Source organism: Rhinolophus hipposideros (genome assembly GCF_964194185.1).
Source record: "Rhinolophus hipposideros genome assembly, chromosome: 10".
In the NCBI taxonomy this organism is placed as follows: Eukaryota; Metazoa; Chordata; class Mammalia; order Chiroptera; family Rhinolophidae; genus Rhinolophus; species Rhinolophus hipposideros.
In genome coordinates, this window is record NC_138056.1 from 27541025 (window position 1) to 27553838 (window position 12814).

Here is a 12814-nt window from a genome sequence, read left to right on the forward strand (position 1 = left end):
CCTAAGAACTGCTTAGTTTTCCATGAAAACGTTAGTTTCTATTTTTGACTTAGTGTTGACAGAGTCAAGAACGTGGGATTTTTCACGAGAAGCATCAGCTCCTCTTTGAAAACAGCAAAACAGCAGCAAAACAAATAAATAAAGGTAAGAAAGAAATTACTATGTTTCCTCAAAAGATATTCACATTCAAATGACAAAAATATTTCTTTTATTGCATACGTTCCTAAAAGTTGTAATTACGTGTGTATTTTTAAGGCAATCTACTTAACCTTTGCATCCTTCCCACCAACCACCCATCCGTCATCCCCAGAAATAATCCCTGGCCCGAATTTGTGTTTTTCTTTCTCACACATATTTTAAATACCATAACTCATATGTAGGTATTCATAAATAACATAGAGCATTGCTTGGCATTTTCTACTTTACATAGATAGGCAGAGTTGTGATCATACAATCTTTGAGTTTGTGTTTTTTAACCATTGTTTTCCCTTTGTCCATACTTCCCCCACCACTAATTCTTTCTTTTTCAAGTTCTCATAATGATACATACAAACAATCCATATACAAGTCTGTAATAAGTCTAATGGTATGTTTCCTTAGATGTTGATTCTTTCATTTAGATGGAATAGACTCTAAGCAGGTTATTTTTTTTAATATTAAAAGAGGTCCACAAAAAATGGATGAGTATCCTTTTCCCTATATCCTCCCTTTCAAAATTATGTCTTTACAGTGTAAATGTGAAGTACTTATACCATTATTAATACTTTAATTTTGTTTCTCGCATCACTACTACTAATGTGGAGCATATTTTCATTCCTAATCTTCTATGAATGACCCTTCCACATCCTTTGTCCATTTTTCAAACTGGTTTTTGTTGTCTTATCAATTTTGAAAGAACTCTTCTTGTATGATAAATATTGATGGAGTTCAGGACAAGCTACCCCAAAATACGGCACCTTGGCATATTGAATATTTTAAACTGAAGGAAATTGAGAAATGATCCATGTAGGAAGAATTTTCTGAAGTAGGTCAGAAAATCCTCTGACCTACTTAAGAAAGTTTCTCTCCCCTGAAGTAGGTCATAAGACCCCTGTGTGAGAGATATTCTCCCTATACCTAGAGGAAAGAAGCCTCCTTATCTATGAAGATGAAGAAATGAAAGGAATCTGAATGAAAGGGGTTTGCTATGTTTCCCCTAGTTTACTACACTTAGCTCATACCCTTTGTCCTGCAATATTTTTCCATAACTTTCCACTCTTCATCAAACCTAATTTAAAAATGCTCAGTTTTAACTGTGCTCTTGGGTCATTTCCTCATGAAGGCTCTTGTGTCACATAAAACTTACATTAAATAAATTAAAATGCTATCCTCTTACTAATCTATCTTTTGTTATAGGGGTCCCAGAAGGGTAGATGAAAAATATATTTTTCCTCCCCTACAATATCAGTCTTTTTCCTATCCACTATTCGAGGTCAGACAATTAAGAATGCAAACTCATCCTAGAGAAAGTATTACACACTGCATTGCTGCATGTCGCTACATTCACCTTTGAAGTCCTCCCCTTGGGAAGCTATGTACTGATGCCAGCGCCTAATCCACCCTTCAAAGCAATTTTGGAACTCTTTCTGGAATGGCCATCAGAAATGTTGTCATATTACGCTTGATGTCCTGAATGTCATCAAAATGTCTTCCTTTCGATATTTCCTTTATCTTCGGGTAAAGAAAGAAGTCATTGGGGGCCAGATCAGGTGAGTAGGGAGGGTGTTTCAATACAGTTACTTGGTTACTGGCTGTAAACTTCCTCACAGACAGTGCTGTGTGAGCTGGTGCATTGTCGTGATGCAAGAGCCATGAATTGTTGGCGAAAAGTTCATGTCATCTAACTTTTTCATGCAGTCTTTTCAGCACTTCCAAATCCTAAACTCGGTTAACTGTTTGTCTGGTTGATCCAAACTCCTAATGAATAATCCTTCTGATATCAAAAAAGGTTAGCAACATTGTTGCACTAAGTTCGTGAACATAATTGTCAGAACTTGTATTACTTTTCCTCTTCCAAATTAACAGTTTGGAAATTTTACTGTACTATTTTTGCCATATATAATTAATTTTTTTATATATAATTAGATATTTCTATTTACTTTTATAGATTTATGATTTCTAGTATTGATTTAATGTTTTTTCAACTTCGATTGCATATATAATCTCTTCAACTTTCTTTGGGTATTTTATTTATAATTTTTCTGTCTGGGAGTTATTTTTGAACTTGATTTAAAATAGAGGTCTATTAATTTTGTTTAAGTTTGACAGGCATTGTACCATTACCATTTATTAAATAATGCACTATTTTCTCAATGAATTAAAATACATTTGTGTCCTTTAAAATTATTTTATATAGTGTAATTTATATCTGATTCTCTCCTCCATTTATCTGCTTGCCTATTGTTATGCCAATATCATATTGATTTCATTATAGTGATTTGATAGTATGATCTGACATTTGGTAAGACAAGTTTCCTCTTACTTTTTTTTTCCACTGGAAGATCTTGAACTTTTAAGATCATATTATCCAAATTTTTAAAAAAAATACATCCGTTAAGGTAAAATCAGTTAAGTAGTTCCTGGAAGTACATTAAATGCATATATAAATTTTGGGAGAACTGACTTTTTTTAAATATTAATTTGTTCTGCCCCAAGATACGTTTTCTCTTTTGTTCAGATCTTGCATGTCCTTCAATAAAATTACATAGTTTTTATTTGTAATTTTGCCTTTCTAGCTAAATTAATAAATATTGTATATAATTTTAGATGCTTTTAAGAGTGAAATATTTTTTCCTATTTCCCTTTGTATTTACTACTTAAGATGATATTAAAATTTTTACCTAACTGTCTTAATTTTACAAGTCTTTTGGGTTTTTAAATATTCAGTCAAATCATTATTAACGAGTATTTTAGCCTCTCTTTAGTTTCTTAATTACCTCTGCCAGACCTTCCAAAAATGTTGATTAAAACATTTATAGAAGCTGCAATGAACATAGGAGCACATGTATCTTCAGGGATAAATGTTTTCAGATTTTTGGAGTAGATACCCAGAAGAGGGATTGCTCGGTCATATGGTAATTCTATTCTTAATTTTTTGAGAAATCTCCACAGTGCCTTCCATTAAGGCTGTGCCAATTTGCATTCCTACCAACAGTGGCCAAGACATGGAAACAACTAAAGTGTCTTTTGATAGATGAATAGATAAGGTATATATACCCAATGAAATGCTATTCTGCCATAAGAAAAGATAAAATAATGCCATTTGCAACAACATGGATGGATCTTGAGATTATGATGCTAAGCGAAATAAGTCAAGACAGGAAAAGTCGAGAACCATATGGTTTCACTGATATGTGGGAAATAAAACTGAAAGCAACAAAGGAACAAGACAAACAAATGAAGAAACAAAAACTCATAGACAGACAATAGTTTAGTGGTTACCATAGGGTAAGGGGGAAGAGGGGAGGTAAAAGAGGGTAAAAGGGATCAACTATATGGTGATGGTAGGAGAACTGACTCTGGGTGATGAACACACAACATTATATACACTGTATTTCCCAGAAAATAAGACCTAACCAGAAAATAAGCCCTAGAATGATTTTTCAGGATGCTCGTAATATAAAATAAGCCCTAACCTATTTCCCTAAAAATAAGACTGGGTCTTATATTAGTTTTTCCTCCAAAAGACGTATTAGGGCTTATTTTATATTACGAGCATCCTGAAAAATCATACTACACTTATTTTCTGGTTAGGTTTTATTTTCAGGGAAATACGGTAGATTATGTATTACAGAATTATGCACCTGAAATCTATGTAACATTACCAACCACTGTCATCGCAGAAAACTTTAATAAAAAAATATATATTTATAGAAATTAATAATATTTACATCCTGATTTTGACTTAAATTGTTATAGTATTTCACCTTTTGGGGAAATAATTGCTATTTGTCCTTCAGTAACAGGATATTTTACATTTAAGCAGTTTTCTTATATTCCTGTTTAACTTAGAGATTTTAATAAGAATAGCTAACTGATCATTGTCATGCAATTGAACCTATCATTGATTGACTGTCTGATGTAGAGCCCTCCCCATATTCCTAAAACAAACCCTATTAGGCCATAGGTATTAATTTTTTAATTAATTTATGAATGAAATATGCTAGTATTTCCTTTTGACTTTTGCATTTATATACGTCAGTAAGGTTGGACTTTTTCTCTTTTTTCTTTTCTACCATCTCTAGCAAGATTAGGTATTAAAACTACAATGGATTCAATGTAAAATAACTGAAAGAGCTTTCCATATTTACCATGGTCAGGTAGGACTAGTGTAAAAGGCAGTCAGTGTTCTTTCCTATTTTTTAATAGCTAGATAACAACTGCAAATCTGGTCATGGATTTTTATTCATGGAGTATTTTCCTCTGTACTTCATTTATCTTTCTAATCTTTTTTATGTTAATGACCTACTCAAGTTTTAAAATTATTCAGTCAATTTTAATAATTTATATTTTGCTAGGACATCTTTCATCTAGATTTCAAGTTACCAAAGAATTGTGGTTATATTATTTTATGATTGAATTATTTTGTGTCTATGGTTGGTCTTCTCTCTCAATTTTAATCATGTATTTTTGCTCTCTTTTTCCCTTAACAATCAGGCTGAAAAGGGATTTTTTGCTATTTTCAAAGAATGATCACTTGGGATTTCCTTATCCTTTCTTCTTTTTGTTTTTGTTTTTGTTTTCAGTGTCTTTGATTCTAGCTTTTATCTCATTAAGTCCTTCTTCCTGATTTATTTCATTGTTGTTTAATTTACTACGTTTGGCAAAGAAATTATTTTGTAGATGAACTGAAAATGTCTCAACAAGAGTTGAGCGAAGGTAGCATAATTTAATAAAATAAGACTAGTAGGTGACAGATCAGAATATATGTCCCAAGACTACTGTTAGGTAAAAAATTATACAGTACCTTCTAAAATTGATAAACTTTAAACTCCATTTGAGAAAGTAGGGTATTTTAAGTATCAAGCAAGCTTGGAACAACTGAACTAGGAATCATAGCCTTTAGAAACAATAATATCTACGAAAATTGAATTTCTCTATGATAGTGAAATATAGTGGAAATCTATACTCATTCTATGAATGCTAAAGTCATAATCAAGTGGATATGTAAGATGTTTCATAAACATCAATGCTCTAGTACAAGATTTTCTTAAGGAAGGTACATTAACTTACTTTGCAGGATGACAGCAAAAGATTTAAAAAAATAAAAAGATAGTATCATTTTATTAAACCACATCCTCATATATTATCTCCTAGAAGAAAATAACCTGGGATCAAATGGGTTTCAGGGACTCCATGAACCCTGTAACCTTGCAAATCAAAATTTCTGTATATTTATTTACCTGCTTATTAGGAGAATAAATGACACTGATAGATTTTCAAAGCATTTTGAACCTGAGAGAAGCTGAAAAGACTATCCTAGCTAGAATAGTAATGCAATTTTCTACCGTAGTCTGTGATTATACTCTTCTGTGGTCATACTTTTGCTCTTTCACCATAGACCTTTCCACTGTTACAACTAGTAACAACTCTAGTTTACAACAAGTCAAAATTTACCTCTGAAATTCTCATCTATTTTCTTGATTTCAGTCTCGAGTGTGAGAGAATAGAACAATTCCTGATTCCTGAAAATAGCCTTTTACATAGTATTTGGAGATAATCATCTTAGCTCCAAGATGTTTGTTTTTCAGGCTGATGGCCTTTAAACAACATAGCATATGGTCTTAACTCACTAATTCTAAATTTTTGTCTAAGGGAAGATGGTTTTACCACTCATGAAGACAATATTTTATATTTTTAACAAGTTCTCTAGTGAAAGCTCATGAATTCTGACAGAAGAATAGATAGCTTTAAATTTACTTGTGAATTTCAACAAGTATTCAGACAAAACAACTGCATTAAGTTGTGACCTCATGAATTCTGCAGAATTTTCACATACTTATTTATTCCACTAAATTCTTGGAAACTATAACTCATAAAATTCTTTAAAAATTGTCTTTTAAACTACGGGTTATTTGTCAGAATATCACTCATGGATGGGTTTCAACACATCTTCAAATTTTAGGGAAAAGTCGTTTTGTTATTTATTCTTAATTCAGAAATAATAAATGTAGAATATCATTATTTTCTGATAACAAAAAATTGGCAATAAAACATCGCACATCAATTATTTGGGGTATTACAGGGCAGGAAATACTTAGTGGAATGAAGTGCAATATCACACTAGGGAGAACAAATTCCAAGATGGTATTTGTAAAAACCAAACTCTGTAAAACTCAGCGCCAATATTAATCATATAAGAGTATTACTTACGGATATAATTGTGAAAGCTGTTCAGCCATTGCGTAAGCAGTTGGGTCTCGGTCTAACGCATAAAGAGTAATATCTGACTCCTTCTGTAGAATGGCTCTTGTGTGTCCTCCCGAACCAAATGTCATATCTAGAAAAATCTAGCCAACACAGAAAAAGAAAATTACCTTGAACAGCATGAACAACATATTCTTACTAGCTGTCCTAATTTCTAGAAGCACATAATGATTTTCAGAGCTGATAGCAAATAGAAAAACAATTATAACTGTTTTCCCTAGAGTTCCATTTGTTGTGTGTGAGATCTGGACCAGTTATGAGTGATCGGTCCATAAGAATTGGTCAGAGTATCAGTAAAATGACAATCCCTGTCACAGGCTGACCAATTCAAGACAAATTTACATTTCAGTCCCTAAGGTCAAACTGGCCACAGTGTTGTGCTGCTCACTTTTTAAGGCTTTCCAACACCTGGCTGGTAATGATACTTCCAAGAATTTCTCATTGGGAGTTAGCTTACAATTGGTGTGGCTCACTTTATCTCAATTTAAATACCTATATTAAACATAGAGATATTCAGCAAGAATGAGAGAATATACCTAACAATAAATAGTCACTGGACAAATCTTTAAAAATATAATCTGGAAAATTGACAAATTAACACATCTAACCTGGAAAAAAAAGCCCAGGCTTAAGTCAAAACACCTGGGGTAACGTCTAGCTTTGCCATTAAGTAACTATGTACCTTTGGGAAAGGCACTTAAAATTCCAATGTCTCTAGATTTCTCCAGGATTTACAAAAAAAAAAAAAAAGGTCTAGAAGAAAAGAATATACCACCAATACCTATCCAATTGATAAGGTGACATGCAATTTCTTATCTAAACCAAGACACTTTTGAGAGTGAAAGATTTGCCGGTAATAATTTTGACAGGACAAGACACGATGTATGGGAATGCATATCTTTAAATGCATATCTTTAAATGTATCTAGAATGCATCATTCTAGATACACAATAAAGTTAACTGGATCTGAATCTACTCCTAGGCTATTTTATTTGGCCACACTATAAAGAAAATAGTCTGGTCACAGTTGGGCAAGAAACCAGAGCTGGACTATTAGATAGCTATGTGTCAACAAGTGAGTTGACTGGGATGGATTTGGAAGTGAAGACACTCTCAGCACATCCCCCCAAAGTCATGCTCATAGCTTAATGTACCCTTTCAATAAGTTTCACTGATAATATGAAAAGAAAAACACTTATGACAATAATATTGATTACTATCACAACATACACTATAAGCCAGACTGTTAAAAATATTTAAACACATAACTTTGTAAAGTCCATGTGTACATTGCAGAAGAAGAGAAATTCCTGTAATGGATTTGAGTACTTCCCTGCCCTAAATGTTATAACTTATTATAGGGAGAGTGGTCAGAAACAAGGAACAATTATGCTTTGATTTTTGATACCAGCTACCCTGCTGAGTCCCAGCCTCTGTTCAAATCCTTAGAAAAGTTTGCCTCCAATTCAAAGAATAATGTGGAGGAAATCTTCTGATCAAAATTGAGGAGAGTAGGGAGGTAAAATAGAAGAGATGTAAATGTGGTAAAAATGTACAAGCATTGCCTTTTAACATAAATGTGTTCATATAACTTAACTTTGCACTTCTATCATTGTCAGCACAAAAGGCATGTCTACGCATATTGTTTCATCAATTCAAACAATAACTTTAAAACAACACTTAAAGTCTTATTATTTGTATGGTTGCAGGATTACACCTTATAACCTCAAGATCCAATCATTTCCCTTCCCACTCTGTATACTAACTCTATTCATCTATGAGTGGTTAAAATCTTCCAGCATACCTAACCTCAGTTTTAAAATTTCTGGGGGTTTAGCATAATTTCAACAAGTAACTTTTCCCAGGCAAAATAGTAAGCCACTTTCTTGTTATGGCCCAATATCAAGTCTTGTTATAACTCTGGATTTAAACTAAAAGGATACCAAATAAAATAATTTGCATATGATTAACTTATCTCAAGCCAGGAAAGTCCCAATCAATATTTAAAAGGAAAAATCTTCATCATTAAAAATATTCTGGAAAATGTGAGACAATGATTATAATTTACATGATTATTTTTTAATATATCATGATTATGCCCTTGGAGATGTACTGGCAATCAAGGAAGTTTCCATAGGAAAAAAATAATCTACTATAACCAGTCAAGTGTAACACAAAACAAAAAGTGGAAGACAGATGGGGATTTATTAAACTAGAAGTGAACCCTACCATATGTCCTGGGTTAACAAGTGATTGAAGCCATCAACTTTCATTTTTCAAAATTCTAATATACATTGCTCATCAAATGTAATAGTGAGTCACCCAGCACAATTCAAAAGAGAGTCAATCAGTTTTTTCCTTCTCTTGGGTCATTAACTTGACATAAGACCACGTTTTTAATTTGTACAGTTGATAATAAAATAGACTGGACAATTCATTTTACTTAACAAGTGCACAAGAACAAATAAATCTGAATGTTTCAAAATAATCCTTCCATGGGTCTCATCTATACATACATTTAAATGTGTATCTTATGTTCCAAACACATATCAAACTCTTTCTTTGAAATTGCCAGATATAATTATCTATCTAAAAAGTCAAGCCCATATTTGATACCAAGGGTTTGTTCTGGTAATTTCACTTATCATCAATTTCACTTATCATTTCAACTCTCTGAGCTTCAACTGCTCCATTTAAGAAATGGGGGTGAAATGTGCCCATTTACCTCACAGAGATTTATAAAGATCATCTTACTCTTTTCTTCCTTACAACTACGAAGTAGGTGTAATTAGATTTTACACATACAGAAACTAAGATTACACTAAGCTAGCAAATGGCAAATATGGGAAAAAAACATAGGTATACCTGGCTGAAAACCCGTGTTTTCTCTTGCGCTGCTACATTAAATCAATAAAGTCTATATGTGCATATTGCTTTATGGTTTACCAGCCATTAATATTTTCCTACTTAGTCTAACAAAAGTTCTGTAAGGTAGTATGGACAAGTGGCATTATTTATATTTTTACAAACAGAAAAGTCAGGTGCTGAGAAATAATGTAACTTTATTAAGATCATGTTACTGGTAAGTGAGGGAAAGAGAATTCTAAAACAGGTGTCACCAACTCTATACATTCTGTGTTCTTTCTGAAGGGAATAAAGAATGAAGAGAAGGAGGGAGAAAAAGAAGAAAAAAAGTGGATACCATAAGAAAGAATCATGGCAGAGGTAGCTTTACAAAAATTATACAAGAAAAAATTAATTTTTTATAAATCACTCATTCCTGCTGGAATTTAGGCTCTTCAAAGCCATGTCTTTATCTTGTGTAGCAAGATAACTCATCTCTCTCTCTCCCTCCTTCCCTCTTTCTTTGTTCCCCTTCTCTCTTTCAAGCAGGTACCTAGGTATTTAGAGCTTTAGAATGCATATTCCTTAAGGATTTTTGCATGGCAGAAAGAAAACACTTTCTATCTCTCCTATCATTTGAAGACAACCAGTTCCCACTTAAGTTAAAGAAAAAAAGACAAACCTCAGATAAAATGCTAGTTATCCTGGGTAAAAAGAGATTTCTCTGAAACTGAGTAAAAGAAACACGAAAAAGATGGACACATTCCAGGAAAGTGCAGGACCTATAAAATGACTGGTGGGTGATAAGGTCTCCGAGTAGCTGGCTGGAAGGTGAACTAAGGGAGGATGGACCCTCAATCAAGGGTTCCCAGTGCCACCAGAGATCTCTATGGCCCTCTGTGGCACAGAAGCAGCAGAACCTTTGATCCCAGATGTCAGGACAAAAGGCATCTCAAGGGAAACTAAATGTGGTAAGAAAGGAATGATGAGATGCAGGGGCTCTGCATAGCTCTGGATGGTGTGTGAGGTCAGGGGGATGACTGAGATCGATGGCTTCTCAGCACAGGGAGCTGGGGCTAACAATCAAAATGAAAAGTGACTGAAAGAAAAAAAACTAGCATTTGAGGGAGAAGATTCATACAATTCTCCAATGTAGTCTCCATTTTAATATGGAAACATTAGTGCACAATACTAGATGCTTGGTATTCAGAGGGTGCCAAAAATTATACACTTTTTAAGAAAGGAAAACAGTATCAAAATTATATTACTCAATATATACCAATAACAAAACAAGAACACAAGTCACGTTTGACTTCTGCAATTAGAAGAGGTGCTCAAAGTGGTTACCCTCCGCCTCCAGACACTTTTGATGATGGCAAATTACTGCTTGAGCGACGCTGACCAAAGTGTCCACTTGTATACGTTTCTTTGGCAGCCCCGGTATAGTTAGTGATGTGATATGAAAAAAGGACTCAGCCTCCCAAGGTGACTATGATAAAGATAGCAACACTTATTTGTGCATATGAATTCAGAAACACTCTTCAAAATAACTCATTACCATAGAATCACATCAAATAATCAGAAGATGTTCAGTTTTTAAGTCATCTAACATCATTGTATTCCTAATATTATAAATTGATTCATTAAGGAACAGAACTTTTTCAGAACATTAATAATGATCTGCAATTAATAGCAGTATATAATGCTATAGCACCAAGTTTCTATTGCTGATCAGTTCTCCTTTACATTTGGAATAAGAAAAATGAACATTTCTTATTTTAGGTGAGCTCTTTTAATCAAATGCAACTAAATGACATTTTATCCCTACCATAGAAATGACTAGGTTCTACCCTTCACTAAGATGAGTCATAGTGAAGCTCACTCGATAGTTGAGCTTATCGCTGTGGATTTAATATGGACAGGGTACAGATGCAGAATTTCACAGCTCAAAGGGACATAACAGACTATTTATTCCACCCCCTCATTTTACTTATGAGGAGACCAAAGCCTGAAAAGGGTAGCTGATAGCTAGTTGAGGATAAAGCTAATACTAAAACCCAGACCTTGTACTATTTCCACCTTATCTCATAATACTTCCCCATTGAAATTACGTAATTGCACTAAAATAAAAACAGTTGTTTCTCGAAAAGAAGTTTTTTCTTAATATGAAGATAGATACATGTGGGAACTTTATATCTTTTCTTAAGTTTATTTTTCAACCACAGTGACACAATATTATATTAGTTTCATTTGCATAACATAGTGATTAGACATTTATGAAGTGATTAGACACTTATGAAGTGATCACCCCAGTAAGTCTAGTACCCACCTCGCAGTAAACAAAGTTATTATAATGTTATTGACTATATTCCCTATGCTGTACTTTACATTCCCATGACTATTGGGAACTTTGTATCTAAAGCCTCCAACACAGTTAAAAACAATCACTGTTCTACCATTCTAAATTTTTAAAAGAGACTTTATAAGGACAGAACTGTTGAATTCAATTCCAAAGACAATTCCATTATATACATAGCATGGTGTAAATGTCTGCCCATTATGTGTAACAGCAACTGGTAAAGACTGATTTCTTGACAGGTTAGTTTGCAAATTGATCTTGACATTAAAAACAAAAAACTAAACACTTAAAACCATAGACTGATGAGTGGTTAGGGCTGGAAAAACCCATCAGAAAAAATCCAAGTTCAATTCCATGATTATACACTGCTCTGTATTTCTACAGTATACCTAGCACTACATTTTTACACCTCTCGAGTGTGATAAAAACATTCTTTAAGATTCAGCTAAGGCTGCTTGCTGAAGGGGGAGACTGACAGAAATCAAGGAATTTGCCCAAGATTATCCTACATAGACTAGATAATTAAACGTTTTCTGTTTTTCTTCCAATCCAACAGTTCTAATCACTGAAATTTTCACATTGAAACAATGTTAAAATTGGACATGAAACCATTTTTAGCCATGAATAGTATGAAGGCAGAACTTCAAATTTCATTTTCCTAATGTTGATTAGTCATTTCCAATCTGTGCAAGATTTTTAATAGTACGTTCTCATCTGAATTTGGAAATAATATAGCCTGGTTTCTCTTTAAAATTTTTTCTTATGAATATTTTCTTTTCTGGCAATTACTAATTTTGAATTTTTAGAATTAAAGTACTTTTGAAAGAATTTTAGTTAAACTTCATCTACTTACAACTACCAGTTTCATTTTGAAATACTGAAATGTCTCAGCTATATACATAACTTTCTGGGTGTTTTTTCAGGGCGTAATTAAATAAAAATGTATGGCATTAATTAATAATTTATATTTACTAAACATTCAGTATAAAGCCATAGAAGATAATAAAAAAATACTAAATTATGAAGGAATAATTTAGGTGAGGGAATTCGGACATGCACATGAATAACTACTAGAAAAAGAAATTAGCAATATAAGAAAGTCATATATAAAACGTTTTATAAGGAGTAAAACAATATTTATTTTAA

General features: G+C 33.0%; 1 protein-coding gene across 2 annotated transcripts in view; it reads right to left on the reverse strand.

The window, feature by feature from the left end:
* METTL15 (methyltransferase 15, mitochondrial 12S rRNA N4-cytidine) overlaps positions 1-12814 on the reverse strand; it is a 209925-nt gene that overhangs the window by 126983 nt on the left and 70128 nt on the right. For both annotated transcript variants that reach the window (XM_081064015.1, XM_081064014.1), the window contains exon 4: positions 6412-6548. In XM_081064015.1, coding sequence (XP_080920141.1) covers positions 6412-6548 — 137 coding nt within the window. The remainder of the gene's footprint in view (positions 1-6411; positions 6549-12814) is intronic.